At 33.8% G+C, this 14,950-nt stretch overlaps 2 protein-coding genes across 2 annotated transcripts; both read right to left on the bottom strand.

Annotated features, from left to right (window-relative positions):
* Positions 1-6,081: 6,081 nt before the first annotated feature.
* On the bottom strand, positions 6,082-10,023 carry LOC112416527 (cysteine-rich PDZ-binding protein). The gene is made up of 4 exons (XM_024770617.1): positions 9,859-10,023; positions 9,645-9,762; positions 6,469-6,560; positions 6,082-6,377 (listed from the first exon to the last, which is right to left on the bottom strand). The coding sequence occupies exons 1-4, from the start codon at positions 9,872-9,874 to the stop codon at positions 6,313-6,315; spliced, it is 291 nt and encodes a 96-aa protein (XP_024626385.1). The 5' UTR covers positions 9,875-10,023; the 3' UTR covers positions 6,082-6,312.
* Positions 10,024-11,561: 1,538 nt separating this feature from the next.
* LOC25485245 (probable xyloglucan endotransglucosylase/hydrolase protein 8) lies at positions 11,562-13,779 on the bottom strand. Its single transcript, XM_013614429.3, has 4 exons — positions 13,353-13,779; positions 12,802-12,902; positions 12,477-12,679; positions 11,562-12,065 (listed from the first exon to the last, which is right to left on the bottom strand). The coding sequence occupies exons 1-4, from the start codon at positions 13,546-13,548 to the stop codon at positions 11,663-11,665; spliced, it is 903 nt and encodes a 300-aa protein (XP_013469883.1). The 5' UTR covers positions 13,549-13,779; the 3' UTR covers positions 11,562-11,662.
* Between the last annotated feature and the right edge of the window lie 1,171 nt (positions 13,780-14,950).

Here is a 14,950-nt window from a genome sequence, read left to right as displayed (position 1 = left end):
TGTTATGATGTCTTTTGATTGCGTTAGTATCTTTTGTGATTGTGTTGGTCTGAGGAATTTAAGCACGATGGTCGTAATAATGTTTTACTTATAATAGGTTAGGATTGACATCTTCTAGATTTTCTTATCCTTGACAAATTAGCAAATAATCATAACAGTGCAGTTTTCCATAGTACTCTTTAACACTAATAACTACTCCCTCCGTCTTAAATGTAAGCAATTTTTCACTTTTTAGATTCATTCAATAAATTATGTATGTGATCTATAATAATATGGACCATATACATAATTTATTAAATGAATCTAAAAAGTGAAAAATTGCTTACATTTGAGATCGGATGGAGTAAAAATTAATGAAAATCTGCAAACTGGACTTTGTTTTTGTCCTTGACAATGATTTAAGCTATAATATAGACAACCACTAGTTGGATAATACCACTAGCATAAGAATTTTCCTCATTGTCAATATTAGAGTTCGGATTAAGACACTAAGGCTTTGTTTGGATGCATAAAGGAAAGAATGTTTAAGGAATGAAAGTGAGTGGAAAGAGAGTAGAAAGTAAGATGATTTTTTGGTTGTTTGGTATTAGCGATGGTAAAAAGAAAGTGTAAGGAAAGAAAGATGAGAATATTTGTAAAAAGACAAAAATAGCCACAAAAAAAAATTATAATAAAAGTGGGACCAAAATGATGGAGTTGGAAATAAAAATTATAGGTGTTTACGTCTTTTCATTGTAAAACACCCTTTCATCCCACTTTCTTCCCAAAATAGAGTGGATTGTTTTTGCACGTCGGGCCCACCGAAAAGTAACTTTCTTTCCCTTCTCACATTTTAATCCAAACTATGAAAAGAAGCCATATCAGTTATCTTTCTCTCCTCATACAATCTTCCCTTAATGTTTCTTTGATACCAAACAGACCCTAAATTTTCCTTCTTTCAATCGGATAAACACTCCAATACTCTTGATTCGATTCCGACAACTTCAACGAACATATGTATATGGTTCTATACACATGTGCATAAAAATCATCATCATAAATAAAGAAAACAACCTCTAAATCATAACATTAAACTAAGACTTGTCAAAAAAAAAACATTAAACTAAGTTCAATAAGCATAAATTCATAAATAACTCAAGTAAATTCAAAATGAATTCAATCTTTAAGAATCTTCTGACCAAATAACCTTAAGCTGGACCTTGAGATTAAACAACCATGATATTACTAACCGGTATATTATATTAGTACAGAGTAAATTCTGACATCTTTATCACTTAGCCCTTATTTCCAATCCTTAAAAGTTAAAACGAACACAACCATCTCATCTTGAAAGTATAGCTCTACCACCTCTATGTATATATAAGATTAAGTCGTTTGCAAAGGTATGAGGAGGATAAGCTCGTTATATTGTGAGAGAATAATGAGGAGGATAAGTCGTTTGCAAGTATAGAAGGTTGCACTTACAAGTACTACTATTTTAGCATTCCAAGAGAGAATAACGAATATGATGTTTGAGAATAATGCATAGCACGTACAAGACTTTGCATAGCAGCCGACATGGAAGTTTGAGAATGAGAGGCCAATTTGCAAAGGTATGAGGACGATAAGCACGTTATGCTGCGAGAAAATCCCTTAGAAAATTTAGAAGGTTGCACTTGCAAATACTTCTTTTTTTTTTTGGGTCAAGCCTTACAAATACTCTATTTTACATTCTAAGAGAGAATAATGATGAGTATCAAGTTTAGAATAAGGCATAACCTACAAGATTTTGCATAGCAGCCGAAATGAAAGTTTGACAATGAGAGGCCAATTTGAAAGAGGATTAAGGCTACCAAATATGAGCATCAGCTCTTCTTGCACGCTCACGAAAAACTCAACCTTGAGATTTGCTGTTGACACATTTGGTTTGGCTGAGACACAAGAGTAATTTATCTAAATGCCTCTCGGCAGTTAATTGCCGAAGTTTTAGAAAATCGGCTGCAGTTAACTATCGAGGATTTCCTCGGCAGTAAACTGCCGAAGCGTCCTGAAGCCAAGACAGAGGCAGTAGCTTCATTTCCTGAACCTGTAATGTGTTTCAAACAAAACACAACATATGTACCTGTTTTTTTTATGCATAATGAATCTTGGCACAAATGCACAACTTAATTAGGCCAACATTTTTATATACCATTAAACAAAGTAAAATATCCCATGAAATTAAAAGTAATGTCATCAAAATACAAATATACAAATCAATATCATAAAAATACCAAAACTAAAAAACAAGTCCTAAAAAACAAACTACTACTTATTGGTCCTGGTCCTGCTGATGCTGTTGGTGCCTCCTCCTCGGCCTCTGGCCTCGCCTCATGGTCAAGATAGGCGTGATCTGCTCTCTAATATGGCTCATGGCCTGAAACCACTGTTGAGGGGTCATGCTCATGACCTCCTCCTGGCCTAACTGCGCATCAGCGTAGGCAACAGCGCCACTAACCATGTCATAGGTGTCAGGCGAGCTTCTCGCCTCATACCGCTCCCACTGTTGTGCAATGATCTGCTCTTCATTTACTGTCCTCGAAAGATCTCCTGGAAGAGGTGGCAAGATCTGAGGGTGAGACACCCTAGTGTACCATAGCACATAGCCATCTGCCATCCGCCATGTCTGCTCTCCTGCCTGCTCACCCCAATCGGCCGCCTTAAGCGTGTGAGCGCGGAAGTCGACGAATGCCTGCACAATCTGAGGCGGTGATCGCTCTACAACATCCGTCGGATGTCTGGGGACAGTCTGGACGTATTTGTACTGCCTCAAAACCCTCTCGGGCAAGTGACGGTACACCCACGAACACCGCACATAATCCAGCCTGATTACCAGAAAACCTCCTCAAAATCCTGGATCTCCCTGTGCTCTTCGTACGGCCTCCATCATACGTAATCAAACTTTATACGATCAAGCAGTGACCGATACGTGACCCCCTCTCCGTGACCCTTCTGAAGCTTCCACCTCGCCGCAACCGGATAGTTTTCCATGTAGTCAGTGTTGGGATCAACACTGTAAAACCCAGGAAAATGCGCCAGAAACCATGCCTGCACAAACCAAACAAATCACATTTATAAATTATTACGCACCAAAAAATATAACAAAAAAATAAAAGTTAAGGTTCACATTTATAAGTTTCTTACCGTCAGCAGTGTCACGCTTCCCCCAAGAGCTCTGTCTCCAGGCCTACACGCCTCAGCTAACTCGCCGTATAGGTATGCGAGTGTCATCCCTCCCTATGAATAATTACGCATCCCCGCGTAGCCCTCCTCCATGGTCGTCAGATAGACCAACTTGATGCGTTTGTTGCTTTTATCACCAAACAACAAGCATCCTACAAGATATAAGAGATAAGACTTCACACAAAATGTCCTAACCCTCTGCAACTCCTCCATATCCTCTGCATCCTCCGTATCCACCAATACGTTAGCCCTACCAAGGTACCTTGTATATAGCTCCCTCAGCTTCGGGTAACTAATGTACCCATCGTACTCCATACCACAAATTTTCTCCGCCTCCTGCTGCGACACACCCAAGTGTCTCATCAGTAGTGTCGCTCCCTCATGTTTCGGCATCTTCTTCCCATGGCTCAACATCCGCCCCTCAATCTGAAGATGCGTCAGACATGCGACATCATCCAAGGTCACAGTCATCTCCCCCAAGGGCATGTGAAAAGTGCTGGTCTCGGGATGCCACCTCTCTCATAGAGTCATCAGCAGGGCATGAGGCACGGTGGCGTAGCCCAGGCAAACCAAATCATGTAACCCGCTCTCCCTAAGCGGATCCGAAAACCAATCCTGATTCCCGATTGGGCGTCCGAGACTCAAGATTTTAGCCCCATGATTAATCGGTTTTACCACACGCAGCTTACGAACCTGAAATAATAGAAAAATATACATAGTTTAAACAATTTATACATTAAACAATGTAAACATTTAACTAAACAAAATTAAACTTAACAAATGCAAAAATAAAACATAACAAATGTAAACCTTAAAACTTAAATAAAACACATAACAAAATAAATTTAAATCATAATTAAACATAAAGAAAACAATAAAAGTTGAAATAAAGAAAATATAAAGAAAAGAATTAAAAAAAACACATATAAAAATGGATATAATAATTAAACAAACACACATATAAAGAAAATAATTAAACATAAAGAAAATAATAAAAGTTGAAATAAAGAAAATAATTAAACATAAAGAAAAGAATTAAAAAAAAAACACATGTAAAAGTGGATATAATAATTAAACAAACACACATATAAAGAAAATAATTAAACATAAAGAAAAAGCATTTAAAAAAATTACACTTACGTTATCTGAATTATACCAAAGTGGCAACGCCACATGATTGGCAAAAGAGTGCAGCAAAGATAGGTATGCCGGTCCTCCAGGAAAGGGAGGGTCCACAGGTAACACCTCTGGGGCAGCAGCTGCTGCAATGTCATCATCATCTGCTATATGATGCTGTTGATGTGGTATATGATCCTGGTCATACCCACCATCTGTAACATCGTGGTGTACCTGATCCTGATAATTCAGGTACTCCACCTGCTGGCTCGGGTCAACCACCTGCGACTCTTCATGCTGTTGAGCCTGAGAAGCCTCCTGCGAACTCCCTGAACCATCCACCCTCCGACCTCTACCCCTCTTTGAGATGTGGCCGCTTTGTCTCTCCCTCCGGTGGCTCTGAGTCATCGCACGCCTACCACCAATCATCTTAGATCGATCAATGGAATCCTGATCGGCCATATCTACACAAAAAATAATAAAATTAACATCATTTCCATAACCTAATCAAACATATTAAACCTAAATTAAACATAAACATAATCAAACTCATTAAAAGTACAACAATGAATATCATTTCCATAACATAAAATCATTCAATATAATCATCATTACAATAAAATTTATGTCCATCATTTCCATAATAACTTAAACATCATTCAATAATTAACATACACTTAATCATTTGTCTCCATCATAATTCTTGTAACCTAAACTAACTAAAAAATCAATATACACTTAACCAAACTATAATTAACATCATTTCTATAACCTCTAACTAAATAATCAATAAAATTGTCATTGAGGCATTTTACCAAACACTTTGTGTGCAAAGTATAAAACATATTCAAATTGTGTTCATTTGCCACCATTCAAAGCCACATTATGATTTAAACAACATAGGCAACAACTACATTCATTTATCAATTCCTAAATTACACATGCAATCATCAAATTGTCAATTTTAAAATCAACTCTAACCACATGCAAACTACTCTAATTTTTTTTAAAAAATAAACCTAAACAAACTAACATTATCATTAAAATGATTGATACAACTTACTTGTGATAATGTGCAGTTGATTTGTTTGCAATTCGTAAAAATGATTTTGGTGAAGATTGGAGAGAAATTGTGAATTTTGGAGAAGTTTTGGAAATGGTAATGTTTCTGCGTATGATTAAATTCAGATTTCTTCGGTAGTTAACTACCGGGGTTTTCCTTGGCAGTTATTCTTCGACAGTAACTGCCGAGGGGGGCAAAATCGTATTTTACTCGTGTTTCTCAGCCTTATCAACCTTATCAAATGTAGGAACAGCAATGCTCCTCAACCTTTGGTATCACAGTAGAGGGTTTGATGTAGATATCTTTAGTTAATTCAGGCTCATTTCAACAGCACCTAGTTTCCATTTGGGATGCTTGAACAAGATTATGCATCCCTTCCACGTGAGTCAAACTCTCCCCCACGATCCTGGATATTTAATATTTTTGCCAACCTTAATCGTGGGTTTAGGAATTGCAGGAAGTAGAACAGGAAAAAAAAATTCGTCATAACAAGCAATTCGTCATAAAATGTGTAGATAAATAATCACTTTCGTTGATACTTGATAGGATAGGAAGTCCACACTTCTTCGTTGGATTCATAAACCAAAATTGAAAATCCCCTACACGCATCTATCAAAGTAAGTCAATTTTGACCAAACTTACCTCATGCATTCTGGCCAAAATTAAGTTGATTTAGCAAGATAATCAACTTCAAAGCATCATATAAACCCAAGAGAACATGAATTTCACGTGAAAAGGTACAATGTTTTTAGATCACAAATGAACATTCAACAAGTACATTACATATGGCAAAGAAAATAGAATCCCCCTCACTCTCACTGTATTTTTTACAGCTTCAGTTACATTGTTAGCAACACCACCAATTAGACTATACTGAGTAAAAAGGAAATGCTACAATGCACCTAAAAGATGCAAAATGAAGCACAAATCCACTACACATTGCTTTGTTTATAAAACTTGGTGTCCAGAACTTGCTTGCCACACATCGCACAAACTCCTGCAAATGCAAAACACATCAGGAATGGAGCTATGTCCTTTCACGATACAATATAGCAGCAAACGGAAAACATTTGAACATGAAATATCACCTTTCGAGTAAGCACAGGTGTGACAGTACTTGCCATCCTGGTGCACTTGCTGCTTGCAAATGATGCATTTAGTAGTTCCATAAGGGGTCCATCTGCAAGGAATTAATTTAAAATAAGAACATTTTTCACATGATAAAAAAATGCAGATGAAAGATGCAAGGCCTGCAAGAGATAAAAAGTTACAATTTACAAAAGGACAAAACTTGCAGGTCAAGGTACAGTATATAATTGGACACAAAACTTGCCAATAAGATTGAGAGTCGTATACATGTGCAAGAGTAAATGCATAAAATTTAGAAAAAGCAATGGCACAGTCCTTCAAGAGTACTTGCTCATGTAGTGAACAGAATTTGATATACTATACCTTCAAGAGTGCATTCCGAACCCAAAACCTTGGCAGTTTGGGCCGATATTTATTAAGCCATGTAATAAGCAAGAACTATACTTTTAGTCATTATTACATGATATATAATATAAGTGTACAGCTAGTAAACAATGCTTATAATATTGAGTACTACCTCTGTCTCTATATACAAGACCCTTTTGATAAAAGCACAAGAATTAAGAAAATTGTTTTTGCATTAAATTTGTCAACAATGTAAATTCTCTTCTCAAAATTATCCTTCAATTATTAAGAGAGAGAGATATGGTTGATGTTTTAAATCTCTTCATTTAATTAGGGGTATTTTTGTGAAAAAAAATGTTAATGCACCTTGTTTTGAAGAGGGTCTTATAAAAAGGGACAACAAAATTTGGCAAAAGGGTCTTATAAATAGGGACGAAGGTAGTATCATTTGAGTCTAAGACTATGCGCGCACGTGTTAGGAAAAGATATGAAATATAAAAAGATAAAATGTATCCTAGCAATTCTGAAGTTTGAGCCACGTAGATGTCAAAAATATTTTCCAAGAGCCACATTAATCAAAATACAGATTTTACATGGCATTATTATTAATGACAAAACAAACATAACATTTGGGGGGGGGGGAAAGAAATTTAAATTGTAGAGGGTAACATGAAGAGGGAAGTGACCATGGCAAAGTTATGAGAGAAATACCAATCCCCACCAAGAAAAAAAAAACATTAAATAAAATGCAAAAAAAACATTAAATAAAATGCATGGAATATCTAATAGATATGGCAACTTCTATTGTGCACAAGTTAGGTATATGGTGCACCATGCACAACATTTTTTAACCATTTGATTATAAAGACCAACGAGATATATCATAGACCCACCACGCTAGATTTTTCCTTACCTACCCACTCCCATCAGGTCCCCTTTTCACTCATACCGTTCATCTTCACAAACACACAACTCCATTGATTGTATAGTTCTTTACCTTCCCACAAAAAGTCAACATGAGTTCCTTCTGTTTTATCAATCATTAATTAACCCCAAAAACTGAAAAAGTAACATAATTCTGAAAGTAGAATAAGAACATGAAACAAAAACCAAAACTACAAAAGAAACTGGGTGTCTTATTTTCTGTTTTACTGTAAACATGGTTGGGTACATCTAATCTTGTACCCACTCTTGTTTTGGTTCATAATAAAAGTTAGTCTGTTTTTTAAAAAAAGAAAGAATAGAAAGTCATTGTTTCAATGGCCACTAGCAACCACTTTAGCAAGCTTTATATCTCTCAAGACTGTGAAAAAGAGTTTAGATGCAATGGCACAAGCTTTTAGCTGGTTGCAGAGATCTGAGGTGAAAAATCTAGTGTATACAGGTTTTATCGATGATAAATCTAGTGAGATTGCAGTATCCCGTGGTAAAGATTAAAAAAAATAAAAAAAATACTATCGCACTGTGCACCACATACATAGTTTATGCACAACAGAAGCCATATCAGCATACCGAAAATTAACTTACGGATCAAGTCCCAGTGATAACTACTGATTCAATTGTTGTTCAAAATAGCTAACTAGTTGACCGTAGTTAACGACTACTTGAAAACATCAGGTTTCTTTCACACCATCTACCATCCATTTTTTTCTCTTTCACAGCATCTACCATACAACCAACTATATCAAACCTACTTATGAAAAAGCGTTGCTCGGAAAAATAAATCAAAGAAGATTATGTTTAAAGCACCAAACCAAAACACGAGACCAAACATACATAGCACATCCTTTAAACATTAAAGCCTATTGGTTCATGGGAGAATCTCACCCTATCAAGTTGAACTTTGCCATTTTCTAAGATTGCTCCCCCCTCAGCCAAGTATCGTTTCTACATAGTATATATTTGGTTTCCCTTTTGGAGGAGGCAAGATTGATTCAAGACTCTTAGAATTGATTTTGACATGTTTTGATGTTTAAGTGGCTTTAGGATTTAAAAAAGGGGAACAAAAAGAGTAGCACAAATATGATTTTGCACCATGCAACGTGACTTTCAGGCACTGTTTGGATAAACAACTTATTTGCAGCTTATAGCACAAGTGCTTATCATGATAAGCGCTTGTGTATAAGCTATTTTAATTTTTAACAACAAAAGATAAAATAAAGTTAAATTATTTTCGTATAAGCTGCCTGTTTTCGTAAGCTATCTCAATCAACTTATGAAAATAAGCTAAAAACAACTTATGAACAATATCATAAGCTATTTTCATAAGTTCTCCCAAACAATCACAAAAAACTTAGCCACTACATAAGCTCGAATAAGTCAATCCAAACAGGCTCATAGTCCAAAACACCCCACCTCAAAATTTGAAGTTATACTAAGCAGGTAAAAGAAAATTGCATCCCAAAGTTTCCAATATTAAAACTAAAAATGATTACTTTAGCATATTATCAGCTAATAAAATTAAAATATAAGAGTACTAAGACCAAATTACTATGCTTTTCATACCCTAATTAAAAAAAAAAAAAGTAAAAAAAAAAAAAAAGCTTAATTGCACTTTTCCCCCTATAGTTTGTCAATTGTGCGGTTTTGCACCCCATGGTTGGGTACATCTAATCTTGTACCCACGTGGCACACGGCACACATTAATTGATTAAAAATCAGCACTAAATGTCATGGAGACCATAAAATCAAAAAGGGAGAAAACTATAGAGGGCAAAATCGCTTGTTTAAAACTATGGGATGCAAAATTGCACAATTGGCAAACTATAGGGGGAAAGTGCAATTAAGCCAAAAAAAAATAAAAAATTGAAGGGTTTAGGTTGAAGGGAACCTGTTCTTCTTGGAAAGGAGCTTGTTCTCGTTGATTTTGCGGCCACCGCCTTCAGTAGTATTGCTTGCACCTTCTTTCCATTTGTCTGGTACTATCACCTTCGATAATTTTTTCTGACCTAAAACCACGAATTCAAATCACCAAAAAGATCAATTGAATTTTCGAAAGCTAGAAATATGGATGGATTATTGAAGAAAAAGGATGAGAAACTCACACTTTTCGCAGACCATTGCAGTCGATAATGATTCTGATTAGTGATTTGATTGTGAAATTTTCAAGTTGAATATCAAGATTTGGATCAAAACCCTATACCCCTTTCCAGCTAATTCGTGTCGTTTTGACCTTTTGTTTACGGGTAACCTCTCTTCTCTTAAACGACAGACTTCGAGTATATATGAGATCTATTTTTATTTTTTCTTTTTCTAGAGATATTTTTTTTGTTACAAATCATTTATTTTTCTTATTGATAAAACATATGAAATCTAATTTATTTATGGTTTACAATTTTAAATACACCTTCATTTTTAATTACACTTTTATTTTTTCAAACACTTTTGATTCCTCTAATTTTACGCATTTAAATAATTGGTCCTCTCTTTTAAAATAACTCAATGTTTGTCCTTTCATCATATTTTTGTATTTTTTTTTTTTGAAGAACCTTTCCTCTAATTCTATTTTTAAATGATGAAATTGAAGTTTTAAATTGATTATCTTCAAAAAAAAAAAATTGATTATCTTGTAATTTTATGATGGTTGATCACTCTACATCGTAAAATCGTATGTCATGTCATTAAGATATGAAAAATAACTTCTTTTAAATATAAAAATCTTATAAAAAAATCAAAACAAAGTGATTTTTTTTAAGGACAAAACAAAGTGATTTTATAATGGAAACAGATTTCGTAAATAAATGAAAATAGCGTGACTAAAACCATAATCAAGCTTAAATCAAATTGATTCACCATTTGGTAGAATGGAAAAATCATATGACACATGCAATTTTGAAGATTAAAATATAATATGCTTAAGTATATTTTTATACTTGTTTTAAAAAATAATCATTTTTTAAAAGTTATTTGTAAGTTACATTTGAAGAATTGTAAATAATTTATATAACGATCAATAAAAATTAATCATGTGAGAAAATTTGTAAGTTGCGTAAAAATTAGTTGTGTGTCACTTATAAATTTGCTTTTATGATTAATTTTCATTTGATGTTGGTAACTTGTCCATAAATTTTCAAAGACAACTTAAACTTCACATATGATATTTAAAGTAATATATTTAAAGGTTTTGCTAATTAGTGTCTCAAAGACATTAGACGTATTGGTTAAGGAATTTATAAATAGAAATTTTATCTTAAAAATATAAGTTGTTATTTTGATGAAGTAATAAATAATTACACCCTTGTTTAGCTTAGATTTCTATCATCACAAAGTGAAGAAATTTGGCTTTTCAATCCAAGTTTGATGGAAGAATAAATTTGTTGTTACATCTAATAAATTTTGTCCCATAATCAAAATTTTCTGTTTGTTTCGCCAAAATCTAAAGCACACATGCACCTCATATTTTTGTTCATTAATGATGTGTGTGTTTTGTCTGAATATGCACCGCCCTACCAATTACATTTGCATATACTTTTTTTTAAGAAACATTTACACATACTTTGTGCCAAAAAAAATATTACATATAATATTTCTTTTTTTTACGCAATACATATACTTTCTATGAACACCTATTTTGTTGGATTACCTGTTACCATCTCTAGTAAAAAAAGCTCATTTAGGGGTAAAATTTGTTACCGTTCAACATGTTCATGTATAGAGATTTACGCACTCTTCTCAAACCATGTAAACTTCATTTTGTTTTATGGGATGGGATATGCTTTTACATAATTAATAAAAAGAATAGCAAATCAATAAAAATAAAAAAATAAAAACTCTGCTAACTAAATAAATTTGATACAAAAATAGATATTTAAAGGAAAAATGATATTTCATATATTTTCCCTTGATACATTACTCCCATGGACTCAATGAGCACTCCTCAGGCAAAGTTGGAAAGCGTTCAGAATCATTACAATAGTCATAGATGACAAGGTTTCGTTGAACCCAAGCATAATCCATTTTCTGATCACCTGAAAGATGCCAAGCATCATATTGATCCCACCAATTTTTTGTTGTGGTTGAAACACATTTAGGAAATGGATCTTCCCATTGACAAGCATCAACACTAAAGTCTTTGTAGGATGACACAAATGGTGCTAATTTCCAATTTGTTTTTTCAAGTCCACCTCTTGTAGCCCAATCATCTGCATTCCATACACTTGAAAACAAGTACATTGGTTTCTCATTTGGGAAGAAATTGTTTGGTTTGTCATTGTTCTTGAACACCCTTATTGGAACTCTATCCACAAAAAACCTGTTTAACAAAAACAAAAAAAAACAAAAAAATCATAAATATCTTGAATTGAGGTATTTTAAATAATCTGAACCCTTGAAATTTAAGGTCTTTTTAAAAGAAACACTATTTCCTTTTTACTGTCCATATGACATACTATCATATTCATATGAGCAGCTAGCAATGATAATTAAACTAGGTCCACCATATTGTACATTTTACTGAACTAGATTCGTTTCTTTAAACCTCACAATCTTGTCCTACACTACTATTTTCCACCAAAAACAAAAAGTCCTAAACTACTTTTTGACAATTGAGAAAAGCATAATAAAGAAGTGACCAACTTAGCTCAATTACCATATTTGATGTCATTTTTTGACTTGGGTTATAAGATTAAGAACACCAATAAGAGTAATATATGATTGAACTTACACTATTTGGTGATTATTCCAGAGAATAGAATAGGTGTGATAGTCCTCAGTGGGATCAAACCAAAGCATATGTCTCATCTCACGATTACCGGTCCCATTCTTGTACACATTTGTTTGAATCAAGTATGGTTGTCCTGTTCTGTTTCCCAAAAACTCAAAATCAAGCTCATCTCTTTCTGGCCCTGCACCATTTTCTGTACACATCTGCAACAATCCCCTATTCTTGTTAACACTCCATCAATTGGATTCATAAAAACACAAAAAGGAATTCAACAAAGAATGCACATTTAGTACTAAATTCAATATTAATGTAATTGTTTACTTACATAATAAGCTGTCACAACACCAGCAGAATCACCTCCAACTAGTTTCAACTTCATACTGAACCATCCAAATCTATATCTTTGTTTTGTTTGAAACCCACATCCTGTCAAACATTCAATACTTAAAAAAATGGCCTCAAATCTCAACATTAATTAATGCTAACAATTAAAACATTCCAGAATAATGTTTAACTTACTCAAACATGATTTAACCATAAATTATACTTTCAACTTTAGAATAATTGATCCTAGTCCCAAAATCAATTCTATCTAAAAGCTAATATATACATACACACACAAGCAACTTTGATCCAAACTATCCAAAAGTAAGTTTATGTAAATCATATTTTAATGAATGTATAAAAACATAAATCATTGTACATTCAACTTGATTTCAATCAAAAACAATTTTTATGACAGCAGAACCGAACAAACTCTTAGAGTATTTTGTACTATTTTAAATATACTTAAGATTACATAAAATAATCAAATGAAAACATAACATAATAATACAGTGTATGTGCAACAAAATGCTCATGCATTTGATTTGATACCTGTGTCATTGTCTAAGGAGAGATACCAGATCTGTCCATCTGTAGAGGTAGTAAAATGGTTTTCAGACCACATTATGCTGAAGTTGTCTTCAAATGATCCCTTAGACATAGCTGCTTCTGCTGAATGATGATAAACAGCTACTATGGCTGCAAGGAAAAGAAGAATGGAAAATGAAGAAAAGGACCCTCCATCCATTTTGGGTAGGAGGAGAATTTTGGTTCAAGAGAATGGAGAGATTCTCTGCTTCTGGATCTCTGAACCCGAGGTTTGGAAGTTCAATAAATAATGTTAACTTTGAAAATGATTTCTGCACATACAGTTGTAACATCATATGCTATTGTTCCACTTTGTTTAGTTGTTTAATAAATTTGCATGTGACGAATGTACAAATTTGTCCATTCACTTATAACAGCATCACCCCAAAGTCTTACATGTATACATACAATAATGAAAATTGCTAGAGACACTCACTCTAGATCTCAAATAGATTTTACTAGTATTTATCTACAAATAGATATTTTTTTCTTTTGTTGAAATTGATGTAGATTTTATTAAACTTACGTGGAAGTATTGCTATTTGCATTTACTAATATAGACAATATATTATCTAACAACTTGCCGACAAATTAACTTGTTGGGTCATGAGGTTGATTCATATCGGATAAAGAGCAATTATATAAGTGAGTTGGACGTAATATCTTAACTCAAAATTTTAAGATATTGAGTTTATAATGAATTATCTTACTTGTATATTGTTAAACGGACATTTTTACATCCAATGTAAGATTTATGACTCACATTTGACACAACGATCTCTCCCTCAAGTGTGAGTTCATCCATTCTCATGGATATACGCTTTTTCATCCACTTTCACCATAGTTTAGGAATCGTCAATAGGATACGACATCTGACCACCATTGTTGACTTCCGCTACAAGGAGTCGGTCAAAAAATCAACTTTGATATATTTCTTAGATCATGAGATAACCTAAAAGATTGTCCGCAAAAGACCAAGAGCAACCACATTTTAATCTAAAATATTAAAATATTAGATTTACGAGTTTTTTTACTCATGTATTGTTCAACGCTCATTTTTCTATCTAACGTAGGACTTCTAACTCACATTTACCGCAACATGATAGAAATTTTAAAAAAAAAATTACATAGTGTAATTTTTAGTAAGAATAAATAAATGAGGGTCGTGAAATTGATCATAGCAAGTATAGGAGGTGACGCATATACAAGACAAGGGTATATTGGTGAATGAAGAACGACAATAATGCAAATGGTAATGTAAAAAACAAATGTGGGAGTGGGACCTTAGCCAGGCTGCATTTTGCAAATTGCAATGGTTGACAAGACTAGAATCTAGAAAATGCACAAGAATTTTTATTAAGAAAAATAATTGCACAAGAATGAAAATAGAGACGGTGTAGCGTTAAGGTTCAGTGATTAATGCATGTAAGAACGTGATCCATCGGTCTGAGCTGGTCTACCAATAATGCAAACTCATGAACCTCTCGCTTTCATGCTCGACAGATGCAAAACTAGGATAATTAATATCATTTTTTATGTGAAGTGAGAAGGTGACTTGGTGG

The sequence above is a fragment of the Medicago truncatula genome, chromosome 1, assembly GCF_003473485.1.
Source record: "Medicago truncatula cultivar Jemalong A17 chromosome 1, MtrunA17r5.0-ANR, whole genome shotgun sequence".
NCBI lineage: Eukaryota > Viridiplantae > Streptophyta > Magnoliopsida > Fabales > Fabaceae > Medicago > Medicago truncatula.
The sequence above is the reverse complement of the archived record's forward strand: the minus strand, read 5'-3'. Positions and strand labels throughout refer to the sequence as shown.